The sequence below is a fragment of the Pteronotus mesoamericanus genome, unplaced genomic scaffold (assembly GCF_021234165.1).
Source record: "Pteronotus mesoamericanus isolate MK-2021 breed Mesoamerican mustached bat unplaced genomic scaffold, CSHL_Meso_final contig_35, whole genome shotgun sequence".
Lineage (NCBI taxonomy): Eukaryota > Metazoa > Chordata > Mammalia > Chiroptera > Mormoopidae > Pteronotus > Pteronotus mesoamericanus.
The window spans coordinates 1228076-1245040 of record NW_026555139.1 but is presented as its reverse complement, the minus strand read 5'-3'; the positions used below and the strand labels follow the sequence as shown (position 1 = coordinate 1245040).

General features: G+C 39.0%; 1 protein-coding gene across 8 annotated transcripts in view; it reads left to right on the top strand.

Annotated features, from left to right (window-relative positions):
- ZNF239 (zinc finger protein 239) overlaps window positions 1–16965 on the top strand; it is a 45804-nt gene extending 28839 nt beyond the window's left edge. For all 8 annotated transcript variants that reach the window (XM_054576866.1, XM_054576873.1, XM_054576871.1 and 5 more), the window contains 2 exons: window positions 11985–12163; window positions 15048–16965. In XM_054576866.1, coding sequence (XP_054432841.1) covers window positions 15288–16505 — 1218 coding nt within the window. In that variant the 5' untranslated portion in view covers window positions 11985–12163; window positions 15048–15287 and the 3' untranslated portion in view covers window positions 16506–16965. The remainder of the gene's footprint in view (window positions 1–11984; window positions 12164–15047) is intronic.

Sequence of the window (16965 nt, the reverse complement as noted above, 5' to 3'; positions counted from 1 at the left end):
GGAGGCTCCACCCTGTTTCCTAGGAAAGTGTATGGTATGGCTGCACTGTAGAGTCCTTGAGTCTGCATCTATGTCACCCCCCTGAGTCTGCATCTGTTGCTGTCTCCTTAGCAGGGGTTAAGATTCAGGATGGCAGAAAAGAAAAACAGACAAAACAAGACAAAAAACAACTAAATTTTTTTTTTTTTTTAAAGATGCAGGGTGTGGAGGACAGGATTCCAGATGTTGACGGGAGCAATTTCCCGCATGGCAGGGTAATTGCTTTTCCCCTGGGTGGTTATTGTTCTTCTCAAAAAAGATGGCTCCTGCAGAATCCAGGTATATCCCGGCACAGAGAACCCCAGGGCCTATCCTTCACATCTCTACCCAGTGCCTCCTGCTCCAGACTTACCTTGAATGACTACTGTCTGCACCACCCTCCCTTCAGTGGGGTCCAGGTTGAGTGGTTGTGAATACAAAATCTGTGCTTTTTCCCCGTTAAGATTTGAGAGAGAAAAAGAATAGCAGCTTTGTCTCCAGCAGGTCTCGTTTCTCCCCAACAGAGACAAACCCCAAAGCCTTTCACCACTAGGTGCTACGTGGTCTGCTGATTTCTGTACTGGTGCCCTGTGTTTGGGAACCCAGTTTGTGGTCCCAGTTGCTCTTCTTTCAAGGGGAAACACCTACAGCCGCACCACCGCCTGGGCCCACCACCCATGTGAATGGGCTGGCCCCTTTAATGACATCCCCCTTCCTGCCAATCAAGGTGTTTTTTTCCCATACTTGATTAAAAGTCTCTTTTTGGGGGGTAGTCTTGGGTTCATTTCAGGTGTTTAGTCCTATCTTTAGTTTTATTTCCACCTTGATTATGGGAGGAAGTGCATACTCAGTCCTCCTACTCCACTGCCACCTTGCAACACCTCTCTGCTTTGTCTCCCAAATTGCTGATTTCTTCCTCTGCTTCATCCTGCCAACTCTTTATTCCCTCTAGTGTATTGTTGTTGTCAGATATGGTATTCTTCATTTTCTTCTCGTTCTTTTTGATGGCTTCTATGTCCTTTTTCAGGCAGTTCTGATTCTTACTTGAGCATCCTTATAACCATTATTTTGAACATTTATGTGGTAGAGTACTTGCCTCCATTTCATTTAGTTTTTTTCCTAGAGATTCTTCCTGGTTTTTCATTTGGGACCTGTTTCTTTTTCTCCCCATTTTGGCCATCTCTTTGTATTTGTTTTTACATATTAAGTAGATCTGCTGTGACTCCCAGGCTCCATGGGGTATCCTTGTATAGTAGGTGTCCTGTACAATCCAGAGGTGCAGTTTCCTTGATCAGCTGTGCTCTAGGACTGACCCTTGTGTGGGTTATGTAGGCCCTCCTATTGTAATTGAGTCTTGATTGCTGTTGGCTCCTTCATGTGTGGCATTGGCCCTCGGATTGGCTAACTTTGAGTCTCAACCCCGACCACAGTGAGTGAGCTGCTATGCAGATATAATCTCAACATGGCTTTTTCTGCAAATCCTTAGTTATACATCTCCTCTTCAGCTGTCATTAGTTGGTTATTCACAGTGATTAAGCTCAATTTAGTTGGGTTTAGTTTTGTCCTTTAAGGAGGTGCGTGCAAGATTCACCTGCTCCACCGCCATCTTGAAAAGTCTAATAATATTCATCTTAATCTGAAAATTTTTTACTTGTGTGAAATCATAGTTTTTCTGTTTCTTCCAGACTCTTTTATTCCTTTTTTTTTTTTTTTAATATTCATAGACTTCTGTCTTGCCTCTAACTTTGGAAATTCCAGGAGTCTCTTTGCTTTTTGATCACTGTATATCTGTTTCTCAACCATTTTTTTGTTTTTGTGTTGTGTTCATTTGTTTGTTATCACTGTCTCCCTCAAGAACCTGTTCTCACACCCCTGGGGGCAACAGTGTCCCTGTGGAGAATTCACACTCTGTGTGTACACTTCTCTCTGTCTCTCAAAGAGCTATCATACATTCAGATGACTTCAACTGTTCTATTTCGATAACTCTAATGTCTTTATCTCCTATCATAGTATTAAACTCAATTTTCAGATTTCTTTTGGCTATAGGATATCCTTGAATATATAGCATCACTTCAAAATCAGTGTATTGAGAATTTTCAAATATCTTTTTTTAATTTCTTTTTTTATATTTTTGCTTTTGTCAATATTGACATTCTTTCCATCCCCTAGTTTAGAAATAGCCATTAAGTTTTTTCCCCTCTGTCTTCAGTATCTGCAATTTTCTTATCAATCTTTTGGCCTTTAAATTCTTTAAAATTTATTAACCTTAAGTTCCACAGATGTCACCCTAAAATGGATCTACTTAATACTTCCGTTATGCTAACAATTAACCAGATTATTGACATCATTCTTTTTTTTTTAATTTTTAAATCATGTCTATTCTATTACAGTTGTCTCAATTTTTCCCTTTGCCCCCACCCCGCCCCCCACAGTCAGTTCCCACTCTGTTGTCCATGTCCATGGGCCATTTGTACATGTTGTCTGGTCCCTTCCGACACTCCCTCTCCCCCCAAAAGCATGTCATTTATCAAGTCACTCTGAGTGAAACACTGGAATTGCCTTTAGTTGCAGGTATAGGACCACTAAATTCCCTGCCTGGCTTTCAATGCACTTTGTGCCCTGCTCTTACCTATAGAACTTTGTTCTCTGATGCCCCAAGTTTAACCTCCTTCTAGCTAAGTCCATTTTCCTGAGGTTTTTCCATGCTTCCTTGCTCTGGACCTTTGATTATACCATGCTCTGGTCCCTGATTAAATTTGCCCTTCAAGGCTTTGTTCTAAGTTCATTACCTGTGTGAGACCTTTGATCATCCCTTCCACTCAACCCTCATCTTCTCAGAACATGCAGTTTATATATCTCAGTCTCAGACCTGATTATACATTTTTGTTAATGCTTTCATTTTAACTATTGGATCAACAAGTCTGATTTATTTTTCTTATTTCCAGCCAGGTATCCAGCCAGAAAGCAGTGTATCTAATACTTCCCATGCTGTTTGCACATAGTCAAGATTTTTAAGTTGACTTATGTTTATCAGGGAAGAAATATATCTTACAGTCTTTGAAAGAGACATTAAGTAAACACAATATGTTCCTATAAATTGTTAAGTGTTGTGAAGGATAGTGCACTCTGAGAAAAGCATGGGATGAGATGAGACTGATGTGTATATTGTTGAGTTTCAGGGAAAGCCTATGAAGTGACATTTAAGTTGAGATCCAAATCATTAATAGGCATTAAACCTGTTAAGGGAAGAATATTCCAGGCACATGTTCAAGGGAAGGTCTGAAGACCTGGCAGAAACAGTGTGGCTAGCTAGAATACAGTGAGCACCTAGGAAGAAGAGAGTACAAAGATGGTGAGGAGGGCCTGGATCACTTGTAGCATTGAAGGAATTGGTAAAAATGTGGATTCATGCTATGTTTGGTGGGAAGCCAATGAGAGAGTGATATGATCTGACTTATCTAGTATTACTGAAAATACTTTGTAGAAAGTATTTTCCAAAGGGGCAAAAACGAACTAGGATATGTGTCTCCAGTTTCAAACTCTGCTCTAAGTTTTCCTTTTTCATATAAAATTGAACATAGCTGTCCAACCTATTTTTTTTTTAATTCTCACCTGAGGATATGTTTTTAATTGATTTTTAGAGAGAGAGGAAGGGAGAGAAAGAGAAACATCGATGTGAGAAATATTAATCAGTTGCCTCCCATATGAGCCCCGACTGGGGATTGAACCCGCAACCTAGGTATGTGCCCTCACTGGGGATCAGATCTGCAATTTTTTTGATCTACAGGACAGTGCTTCAACTGACTGAGCTACCCAGCAAGGAATAGCCAATGTTTTTTTTATACAAGATTTTTTTTTAATCTCAAAAATTCAAAGCACACAAGTATATCATAAAATGAAATCATCGATAATTTTTCATCGTTTTTTCTACATGTATATGTATATATTACAAATATATGTGAAAATTTTATGAGATTATACTGTATTTTTCAACTGGCTGTTTTGTGCACTATCTTAGACATCTTTTTTTTGTGAGTTAACTCCCACTCCCTGTAAAATGACCTTTTTTTTTTTCATTATGCCATCATTTTACTCCGATGTTGCATACTCATTCTCTCTTTTTTTGTTTTTGTTTTTTTTAAGATTGTATTATTTTTAGAGAAAGGAGAAGGGAAGGAGAATGAGAGGGGTAGAAATATTCATATGAGAGAGAAACATTGATCGGTTGCCTCCTATACGCACCCCAACCAGGGACCAAACCTGCAACCCAAGCATGTGCCCTGCCTGGGAATCAAATGAGCAACCTGTTGCTCTGCAGAATGACGCCCAACCAACTGAGCCACACTGATCAGGGTTAAAAATTAATATAGCATTTTATTAATACTTGTAAAATATACCATATATACTAGGCCTGCCCACTGATTTTCTGCATTTCTGCAGCTGTTCCCAAGTATTGTACAGCAAGAATGTTAAAGCAGTGATTTTTGACCAATTATTTTGACTTACCTCATGATTTAACTGTTTCAAACTTCATTGTTTTACTTTTAGTATATTTTCCTTTTTCTTTTTGCCATTATTTTTAAATTGTGTCAACAAACTAATACATTCACCAGGTAAAGCAAATTGTATGGTAAGGCTTATGATAAAAACCAGTCTCCCTGCTCTGCTGTTCTCGTGCCACGCAGAGTGGCTGCTCCGAGCCACTCAGCTTCAATCTATGTTTCCAAATAGTATGAGCATGCAGTTACTACTTTTTAAAAATAGAATTTAAAAAGAAGCATTAAAAGGTGCACAATGTCACTTGTCAATTACACCCAAATAAAGCTTTAAAGAAAAATACAATGAAGTTTTGGATAAAGATAGAAAATAAATTATGTATGAGTAGCAAAAAAGAAGTAAAATTTCCAAGTATAATAAATGGTTTTATGTTTTGAATTTGATTGTGTATGCTATTACACTGGTCCCAGTTGTACTAAATGTTTTTAAATTATTAAAGTTATACTGCAAAAGTAAAAAATAAAAAGGCACACAGTGAAAAGTTTCTGTTATGTCCCCAACCCCAAGTACCCAGGTTCTAGTCGACTGCTATCACAAAGCATCTGCAGTGATTGAATCTTGTGCAAATATTTCACAACTGTGCCCGAAAAGCTGAAGGATGAAACCCCAAACAGGAGTGCTGAGTGCATACAATTGTGATTTTAATAATTGTCAAAGTGTCTTTGTTGAGTGGTGATACCAGTTTACACTCACAAGCAGTTGTGTCTTCAGGCTTTGGGGTTTTGCCAGTGTAACAGGTAGAAATTTGTACCTCAGTATAGTTTCACTTTAAATGTATTATGTTATGACATGCTGCTATTTTCTAGCTTATCAATATTTGATATTTTCTGTTGACTTCCCTGAACCCTTCATGAAAAGATTTAGCTCTTTTATATTACTTTCCCAAATGCCCATCTTCCCAAGATTTTATGTCAAGTCCTTTCAGTGATTAATGCTTACATTGCTGTTTTCTTTTAATGCAGATTGATTCTATTTATTTTTTAAATGTCAAGATCCATTATAAAATATTTAAAAATTTAAATCCATTATAAAGTCTCAACAATCATGATATCTGCACAGAAACAATCAAGTAGATTAATTAAATAAAATGAGCATTCTAGAAACAAAAATATATATCTTTCTAACAATGTAATGTATGATTAAATTGATATTTCAAATCCATGGGGAAAATAAGGCTTATTCAACATGTAAGGTGCATGGATCACTATTTCTTGAAATAAAACAAATATAGAGCCCTATTTCAAAAATTATACAACAAATATTCAGGAAAGTTAAAAATTAATATGTAAAATCTAAAGAGTTTTCAGAGACAATATAAAATAATATTTTTTCTTATCCTGAAGTAAAATACTCAAACCCAAAAGCTATAAAGTATTGACAATATGAGTATATTAAACATTTAAGACTATTCAGTAATATTCATGTAAAAAAAGTTAAAGGACAAGTATTAGAATAGGAAAGTATTTGCAACACATCTGTAAAAGGGTTAATAGTTTTTTATTATTTTATTATTTTTAGGGAAAAAATTCTACAAACATTTAATCAAAAAAATGGATAAAGAATAACTGTCATTTAAAGCTTTTTTAAAAAATAATAGAAATAGACAAGAAATATACTAAAACAGATTTAGTATCAACAAATAATAAAGTAACAATGAAAATAACACATCATTGTCACAATCAGATTAATAAGTATTAAAAATATTGGTAAATATCAAGTATTGGTGACTGAAAGGAACTGGGTATTGATAGACTCTTTTCCTTCATCTTCTTAAAGCCGTCCCTTTAGCATATTTTGCAGTGCTAGATTGGTAGAGATGTATTCTTTTAGCCTTCTTTTGTCAGGGAAACTCCTTATTTTGCCTTCCATTTTCATTGAGAGCCTTGCTGGGTAAAGCAGTCTTGGTGGCAGGCCTTTGCTTTTCATTGCTTGGAATATTTCCTGCCATTCCCTTCTGGCTTGTAGTATTCAATTGGGAAGTCAGCTGCTAGCTGTACCAGGGCTCCCTTACATTGTTACTACCTCTTTTTTCCTTGCTTTAGGATTCTCTGTTTGTCTTTGATATTTGCCACTTTAATGATATTGTGTCTTGGAGTGGGCCTCATTGGGTTCGTCTTGAATTGGACCCTCTGTGCTTCTTTGACTTGTGTGACTTTTTCTCTCCTCAAATTAGGGAAGGTTTCCATCATTGTTTTTTTCCAACAGGTTTTCTATCACTTGCTCCTCTTCTCCTTCTGGTATCCTTATTATATGGAGATTATTATGTTTCCAGTCGTCCTGCATTTCCCTAAATGCCTCTTTATTCTTTTTAAGTCCTTTTTCATTTTCTTGCTCTTTCTGAGAGCTTTTTTCTACCTTATCCTCCAGCTCGCTGATTCGGTCCTTGCTTCATCTAGCCTGCTTTTGATTCCCTGTACTATGTTCTTCAATTCAGAAATTATATTCTTCATTTCCTCTTGTCTCTTAATGATAGTTTCTATGTCCTTTCTCATGCTGATATAGTGTGCAGTAAGTTCCTCGTAGTATCCCTGTAGTTTTTGGTAATGCTCTTTGAGCTCACTGAGCTCATTGAGCTTCCTTAGAACTGTTGTTTTGAACTCAATATCTGATAGTTGACTTTCCTGTATTTCATTTAGTTGTCTTTCTTGGGATCCCTCCTTTCCCTTTGATCAGGGGGGGCAAAAAAAATTCCCTTTGTCTTCCCATTATTTGTGAGACTTCTTTTTTGCTTCTGCTTCTTAAATTTATCTGTCTTGATTTCCTGACTTTGTGGTGTGAACTTCTATGGTAGAAGACCGCTGTTTTTAATTTTTTCTTTCTGGATCTGCCTCTGATGATGTCAGATGTTCACCCCGTCTGACCTTAGGCAGTCTCTTGGAGGCTTCCAGGAATCTGCTGTCTGTAGCTCTCACCTTCAGCTGTTAATCTACTTACTCTGCATTCAGCAGGCTGACTTAGAGACACCACAGGGTGGGGCAGAGTCCCTCCTGGGGGCAGGGTTATTGGGTCTTCTCACCCTGCTGCCACTCGGGCATGGTCCGCCTGAGCCAGAAGGCTGCTGCTATATGGAGGAGGAGTCAGTGCGGGAATCCGTCTGGCTACTCTCTCATTTCTCTCCCCAAAGCCTTCATCTCCAGTCTCTCCTCAAGTGTCTCTAGCCCACTCTGCACCACCTTTAGCTAGGGATCTACTATCTGTGGCTGCCACAGTGTACTCAGCCTTTAGGTTTTATCACTACCAGTCCTAGGCAGAGCCTCCTAGGGGAAGGGCTGTTGGGTCCTCTCATGCTGTTTCCACTCAGGCACATTGTCTGACTGAGCAAGATGGTTGCTGCTGCATCAGGGATGAGTCAGCACCTGGATTCTGCCAGCTACTCTCTTATTTCTCTCCCCAAAGCCTCCTTCCCCAGTCTCTCCTCCGGCATCTCCAGCCCACTCTGCCCTTGCCTTTGCTGTAGCCCAGGGTAAGTGCCAGTTAAGTTGTGCTAAAGCTAATTCCTCTGTCTGTCCAAGGTTAAAAGACTTCTCTCTCGCTACTGTTCAGTTGTTCCTTGCAGGTGATTTCTCCACAATTTGTTGTAATTCCAGGTTGGTCCTGGGAGGGGTCAGTGTGATTTCCAGTCATTCCTCTGCCATCTTCATTCTAGTTTATGCTCACATTACTTGGAATTCATAATTTTTATTCCCTGCAGAGTCAACTAGTATACTATACTATTATTACAGTTCCTTTTTCTTTCTTTTCTAAAGTTAATACTTGTTTTTTAAAATGTTTTATATAGGGGGGTTAATTCCATATCGTTTTATAGGGTTTTGAATAATTTGGTTAATTATTCTTTATGTGTCAGCTACTGACTCAATTTAATTTTCTGTTTTATTCACTTCTTTGCTCACTGTATTTCTTGTATCGTGAAGTAATTTAAAAAAATTTTTTTTTGCTATAGTACATTTCTGAGTAATTACTTCAATAATTGTTTAGAGTCTTTCTTGTCTGCAAAACTGTCTATTTATTCCTACTACTGAAATGGTTGATTGGTTAGATATAGAATAGAATATTCATTTCGCAATCACTTCAGTTGAAAATTAGGAGATACATTTATCTGTAGGTGTCTAGTATTGCTGATTAGTAATTCAATGTCATTATAATTCTCATTTATTTGCACATAACCTAGCTTTTCTGTCTATATACTTTCAGCATTTACTGGGATTTATTTTTAGCCTAAAGTCTTGAGGTTTCTTGTTTTGTTTTTTTTTTTTCTTTTTTACTATTCAAATACACTTGTCTCCACCTTCCTGCCACCAATTTTCCCAGCCCCTGCTCCCGGCCCCCCAAACTTTTTCCAACATTGGCTTTCTCCATGGATCCTTCATACCTCTTCCTTGACTTGACCCTTCCCTCCTCCTGCCCCCCGCCTTCCCTCTTGATTCTGTTATTTTCTTTTTTCTTTCAGTGTTGCTGGTTATATTCTCTTTGCTTGTTTGTTTTGTTGATTAGGACCCACTTACAGGTGAGATCATAAGGTATTTCTCTTTTGCCCCCTGGCTTATTTCACTTAGCATAATACTCTCCAGTTCCATCCATGCTGTTGCGAAACGTAGTAGCTCTTTCTTTCTCTCTGCTGCATAGTATTCCATTGTGTAAATGTACCATAGTTTTTTGATCCACTCATTTACTTATGGGCACATAGGTTGCTTCCAGCATTTGGCTATTGTAAATTGTGCTATGAACATTGGGGTGCATAGGTTGAGTTGATGTTTTGGGATTCTTAGGCTATAATCGCAGCAGCGGAATCTCTGAGTCAAAAGGCAGTTCCCTTTTTAGCTTTTTGAGGAAATTCCAGTTTTCCAGAGTGGCTGTACCAGTCTGCATTCCCACCAATAGTGTTCTAGGTTTCCCTTTTCTACACAGCCTCACCAGCACCATTGTTTGTTGATCTGTTTATGTCCGCCATTCTGACCAGTGTGAATGGTATCTCATTGCGCTTTTAATTTGCATTTCTCTGATGGCTAGTGGTGTTCCGCATCCTTTCATGTGTCTCTGGGCTTTCTGTCTCTCTTCCTTGGAGAAGTGTCTGCCCAGGGCCTTTGCCCATTTTTTAATAGGATTGTTTGTCCTCTTGCAGTGGAGTCATGTGGCTTCTTTATATATTTTGGAGATCAAACCTCTATCTGATTCATTGTTGGCAAATATCTGTTCCCATATGGTTGGTTCCCTTTTCATTTTGATGATGTTTTCTTTAGCATGCAGAAGCTTCTTATTTTGATAAGGTCCCACTTGTTTATTCTTTCTTTAAGTCCCTTGCTTTAGGGAACATTTTGGTGAAAATATTGCTGCGTGAGATATCCGAGAATTTCCTGCTTGTGTTCTCCTCCAGGACTTTTATGGTGTTGCGACTTATAGTTAAGTCTTTTATACATCTTGAGTTTAAATTTGTGTATGGTGTCAGTTGGTGTTCGAATTTCGAATTTTTACATGTAACTGTCCACCTCTCCCAACTCCATATGTTGAAGCAGCTATTTTTACTCCCATTAATGCTTCTGCCCCCTTTGTCAAATATTTATTGATCATAGAGACTTGGGTTTATTTCTGAGCTTTGCATTCTGTTCCACTGATCTAGTGTCTGTTCTTGTGCCAGTACCAGACTGTTTTGATTACAGTGGCTTTGTAATACAGTTTGATATCTGGTATAGTGATCCCTCCTGCTTTGTTTTTCTTTCTCAAAATTGCTGCAGCTATTTGGGGTCACCTGTGATTCCACATAAATTTTTGAAATCTCTCTTCTATTTCTGTGAAATACGTCATTTGTATTTTAATAGGGATTGCATTGAATCTGTAAATTGCTTTGGGTAGTATGGACCTTTTAATGATGTTAATTCTTCTAATCCATGAACATGGTACATGCTTCCATTTATTTGTGTCTTCCTTAATTTCTTTCTTCCGTGTTGTATAGTTTTATATGTACAGTTCTTTTACCTCCTTGTTATATTTATTCCTACATACTTTATTTTTCTTGTTGCTATACTAAAGGGGATTTTTTCCTGATTTCTGATGCTGATATATCATTGTTGGTGTACAAAAATGCCTTTGATTTCTGAATATTGACTTTGTATCCTGAATATTGGCTGTTTTGGCAAATTCACTTATTAGATCGAGTAGTATTTTGGTGGAGTCTATAGGGTTTTCTATGTACACTATCATGTCATCTGCAGACAATGATAGTTTTACTTCCTCCTTGCCAATTTGGATCCCTTTTATTTCTTTTTCTTGTCTGACCGCTGTGACTAGGACTTCCAATACTATGTTGACTAGAAGTGGTGAAAGTGGACATCCTTGTCTTGTTCCCAGTCTCAGTGGGAAAGCTTTTTATGTTTGCCAGTTGAGTATGATGTTGGGTGTAGGTTTTTCATATATGGCCATTATTATGTTGAGGTGTGCCCCCTTTATTCCCATTTTGCTGAGTGTTTTTTAATAAGTGGGTGCTGTACATTATCAAATGCTTTTTCCACATCTATTGAGATGATCATGTGGTTTTTGTCTTTCCTTTTGTTTATGTGATGTATTACATTTATTGATTGGCGAGTATTGAACCATCCGTTCATCCCTGGGATGAATCCCACTTGATCATTGTGGATAATCCTTTTAATGTATTGCTGGATGCAGTGTGCCAATATTTTGTTGAGGATTTTAGCATCTGTGTTCATTAGTGATATTGTCCCATAGTTCGAAGTCCTGTGGTTTCATAATTACATTTTTAGCATTCATTGGGCCCTGAATATTGAGTTCTAAGAAATGTTGTGTTTGTGGAATTTGTTTGGGTTTTTTTTTTTTTTTCTATTATTTCATGACTGTTTCTTTCCCTTCATTCTGTCTTGACTATATTCATAGAACTCTGCAAAGATTTGGCTTTACTTTTATCTTTCCATCTCTCTGTCATTTTATTCTGCATTATAGGAGAACCCCTTTCAATCTTCCATCTTAGCCATAATGTTCATTTTTCTATTTAGCCCTTCTGGATTGCAGGCCTTAGAATCAGACTGCCTGACACTTAGTTACTTAACCATTAGAACCTTGGTTTCCTTGTGTGTACAACGGATGTTTTGCGAGCCCCTCTCATATAAGATTGTGCAACTCCTGCCTGAGTGCTTCAAACAGGTACAATAGATCTTGATTATTACAATTATCATGTTTTTCAATCCTTTGATTAATTTAGAAGAATACTGATTATTTTTCATAGCAACATGTTTGTCTTATGTTGTTTTCCAGATGTTATATCCTCTCAGATTTCTCTAAATACGTACCTTTTAAATTGTTTCCTCTGTTCAGTATTTCTTAAGTTTATGCCACTCTTTATGAAAATTAGATTCTACTTTTCTGTCTGCTTACATTTTTTATTGTCTCATATTTTTTCCCAGGTCTTATATTCACCATATTATACTGGTGTGTACATCCTCAGCTGACACCCAGCCCTCTTTGGTGCATGCATGTTCTACTTATAAGAGACACCTCTAATGACTGTGCTTGGGATGGATATAATAAGAATCCAGATGGTCGATGGCGTCGACTCTTTTATTGTGGCTGCCTTTTCAGACAGGTAAGTTATCTGGGGCGTACCATACTTAGATCTCCAGCTCTGTTATATCTCCCTTGTCAAAAATCTCACTCCAGGAGTTATCTTGAGGCTTTGTCCTGGGCACATATGGAGTCAATTGCTTCTTTTTGTAACTTAATCAACCCTGTCATTGTGCAGGTCCAGCATTACCTCAACTTCTGCTTCTCTTTTCACTCCAGTAGTATTAGGAGTCTTTCTTTAACAGATTCTTTTGCTCATCAGATTTTGTGTGAGGCTACTTCTGTTAACTAACCAATATTTCTTTTTTTTGTTGGGAAGAGAGTGACTGGGAAAGTGGTGCTGCTAATGGCAACCACTAGTGCAGCGATCAGAAAGGACTAGCATAAATTAATAAAACTGAACTTCCAGGATAAACCTCTCTTACTTTAAAATCTTGATTCTGAGTTTGGAATTGAATTTTTTGAATTTCTAGGACTTCTTGAGAAGATCTTTTGCTCCTCCAGAAGTCTTCCTGTACATGATTTGAGCTGTGCAGTTCTTTTTTTCTAGTTTCTCTGTCATTTCTAATCCATCTGTTCTTTATCATCTAGGAGTTCCTTGACATTTTTATTCTGGTGATGACAACCCTTCTTTTTTCCCAAGACTTTTAGATTTCTTTTTTATCATTTCAGTATAATATTAGGATATTCACTCTAATTGTTTTGACCAACGAGTATAAATCCTAGTAAGTCTAAAATCTATATTTTTAACACAACTCTTCCAGAAATTCGAGACCCATAGGTATCACTGCTTACTGAACAGTGTAAGATTCCACCAGCACCACAAATTAAACATTATGAGTTTCTCATCTGTCCTTATTCTTCACCAGCCTTTTCCTTGTGCATTCTGTGTTTTATGACATAATACCCCAAAACCTCATCACTAAAGCAAGGAACTGGAAATTGTGCTTGGTGCTTCCTTTCCTTTCTTCATTTAGTCACTACACCATTTAAAATGTCTCTCCCACTCTCCCCATACCCATCACCCTTACCACTTTTCTTCTAATTTCCTCAGCAGTTGTCTACCTAACGTCTTGCTCATTTTCAGTGAGCAAGTCAAGTGTTTCATCCCCAATTGAAGTCCTCCAAGAACTTTAAACCCCCCAGGGATTTTAGCCCTAAATCCTTAGTAGTACACACCAAGACCTTTGTTTTGGCTCCTGCCTTTCTCTTCAGGGCACACTTTTTACCTCCGTCACCTACTTTATCTCCTTCACAAGAGACTGTTTATAGTTTTCTTGAACATGTCATACTTTCACTTTTTTGTTTTCCTTACACATCCCCCCAGATTTGTGCCAAATGCCCTTACTCTGTGCTGTCATGCGTAGTTGCTCCTGCATCTTCTTTAGCACTCGTTGCACTGCACAGCAGCCAAAGGGGCACGCCACTGTGAGGGAGCACCACAGAGAGTGTAGCACTCCCTGAACCTGAGGGAAACTGACTGGGGCCAGCTGAGGTGGGAGAAGGGCTCTGAAACCCACAGAGCCCTCCCCGGGGTTGTCACGGATAAGAGGGACAAACACAAAACATCGCAAACACTTCTCTGTTTGCTGGAACAGCAGACGGGGGCACTTCCCTCTTACTGGAGAAGGCTGCGGCACATCCCTCTAGTGGGGAAGGCACCATTGTCCTTTGTTCCAAGGCTTGTGTTGAAAATCTTGTCAGTGGGGCTAGGTAACAGGAATGCATACGTTATCTCATTACATCAGTATGGTAAGTTTCACAGTGAATATATGATGTTTTTAAGAAGACAAGTGACAGAAGCACACTGATTTATATGGGTCCGAGAGGAGACTAGAATCAACAATAGAGACTACAGATAAGAGGACAGTAGACTTAAAGGCACCTTAAAGATATAGGGTAAAAGGTGTAAATAAAGTAAATGTCTTAACAAGGTAAGGGGTGTAAATAAAGGTCCTTCGCAGCATGAGCTGACCGGAGATCTGAGGGAGAAACAGAGCACACTCTAAAGAATTTACTTTTAGGCCTGATTACCCCAGGACCTGCCAGATCTGATTTAGAGGCTGTTTTTCCTGCACTGTTTCAAGCCTGAGCCAGGTGGGGGGAGAGAGCCACTAAGGGATAAGGAGACTGCTTCTCTGCTGCAGTGAGGACTCCGGCCATGTACAAGCTGAGCCAAGAGGTGCAGGGGCCTTTTTGCTCCTTCTCCATGTCCCCCAATTTCTTGTCTGCTGCCAATACCGGCCAATAACTGTCTTAGGTTGTTTACCGCAGCACGAGGTAACTTACCCATCATTGGCTATTGGCCCTCAGTGGCAAAGCCGAGAGGCAGGGGCTACACCTCGTCCATGGAGGGACAGGCCAAGTCTCCTCAGGAGCCTGCTTTCCCAAGGCCTCCTGAATATTTCCCACCTTGGGGACCTCCAGCCTGTCGGCAGGGTTACAACTCCTGAAACCAGGCTGGGTGTTTCCCAACAAGCACTGGTACGGTGTTATCATTTTTAATACATTTGTCTTTCTTCCCACTAGGCTCTAGCTTGATAAGTAAAAATATTGTTTTATTTCTTTTATCCCCAGTATCTATTAAAGTGAATTGCCAATTAAATGCAAAATTCCTTAAAATGAATGAAGTGAAAAAAAATGTAATTTGTAGCAAGGATGTGAAATACATAGCCTTCTGCAGAATTAGGGAAGGTATACTTTTATTGACAATGCTTAAAAGCAGAGAAAATACTTCTGTCTTGTGTAAAGCCTTCTCTTTGACATTAAACTGAAGAACATGACTGTTAGGACAGAACTGAACTTTTTCCAAATTACTAAGTCTTCATGGCTTAGACACTCCTGTTCTGAAATCTTGAAATCTATCATTTGTTTGTTTCTGTCACTGAATTTTCTTTGTTTTGTAGGAAACTTGAATGAAAATTCTGTAGAGACTCCAAGAAAAAGGACTTTGGGATCTATTACATAAAGACCATTCCTGATGGCTGATTTGAAGGGATGCCAGTACAATAAGTGCAGAGTCTTCAGGAGGTGTACAGGAACCCTGAACTAGATCTTTCCCCTTGTCAAAATGGGGAGAAGCATCTTCTCACGTTTCCAGAAATAAGAGTAGTGTTGTGACCCTTCAAAGTGATGATTTCAAAAACATGGAAAGTGAAGAATATTTTTCTTTGAAAGTTCCAAGCGAAATGGCCACACAGGACTCCTCAGTAACATTTTGTAAGAATGAGCCCCAGGATCCTAAGAAAAGCAAAAGTCTCTTTGTAAATGGAAGAAACACTAAGAGAAAAGTGTTAAGAGGGAAAAGCCCCCTTCCCATAAACAATTGTTCAGAGACCCTTCATATTAAATTTGTGTCTAATGTAATAGAACTGGCCTCACCATTGTTCAGTGGGGAAGTAATTTGCCAGAATAGCCTTTTAAAAGAATCCTTGGATCCCTTAGACAGTAACTGTAACAACATTTGTGGTTGGGAATCCAGAGTGGTCAGTCATCAGAGAGCTCATGCAGAGGAGCATCCCTGTAACCATTATGACTCCGGCAAAATACCTAAAATCAGCTTAAAGAGTCCTCCATGTGAGAATATCCACATTGCAGAGAAACAATACCAATGCAGTTGGTGTGGTAAGGACTTCAGTGAGAGCTCAGAACTACTACTACATCAGAGAAACCACACAGAAGAAAAGCTGTACAAGTGTGAGCAGTGTGGGAAGGGCTTTGCAAGGAGCTCGAGCCTCCTTATCCATCAAGCAATCCACACTGATGAGAAACCTTATAAGTGTGACAAGTGTGGGAAGGGCTTCACAAGGAGTTCAAGTCTGCTCATTCATCACGCAGTCCATACAGGCGAGAAACCTTATAAATGTGACAAGTGTGGGAAGGGCTTTAGTCAGGGCTCCAAACTGCATATCCACCAGCGAGTACACACAGGTGAGAAGCCCTATGAGTGTGGGGAGTGTGGAATGAGCTTCAGTCAGCGCTCTAACCTGCACATCCACCAGCGAGTCCACACAGGAGAGAGGCCCTACAAATGTGGAGAGTGTGGGAAGGGCTTTAGTCAAAGTTCAAACCTTCATATTCATCGGTGCATACACACGGGGGAAAAACCTTACCAATGCTATGAGTGTGGGAAGGGCTTCAGCCAAAGCTCAGATCTCCGCATCCATCTCAGAGTCCACACTGGGGAGAAGCCCTATCACTGTGGCAAGTGTGGGAAGGGATTTAGCCAGAGCTCCAAACTCCTCATCCACCAGAGAGTACATACTGGAGAAAAGCCGTATGAGTGCAGCAAGTGTGGGAAGGGCTTCAGTCAGAGCTCCAACCTCCACATCCACCAGCGGGTTCACAGGAAAGATCCCTGTTAAAGAGCTCTTTGATTACATTCTTGTACTCTAAAGACTTAAGTATTTTTAACATCACTCTTCCCTCTATATTCAATGAAGGAGAGAGACAATGAGTTATTAAGCTAGGTTCCCTCACTGAAAATCATTCATTCATTTAAAGTATTTAAGTGCCAAAAACTTTTGTTATGCTATACAATGAACTGCTTGTTCTAGTTCCTTAGATGGGTAGAGCGAAAACATCTGCACTCTGTAGTTCAGCCAGTGTTAGAACTATATTCCCTACCCAGCATTTATAAAGCTAGAACTTTACATTTATCTAAGCACAGCATGTTTCCTTTGTTTACAGTCTCTGAGAAAATGGAACACTGATTTACCTTCAAAACATCTACCTAGTGTTTTTCACATTTCTTTCCAGCCCTGAGTACCCCTGAGTAACCTATAATTGTATAATATGTTGGTTTTAAGCCAAGGGGTAGTTGGA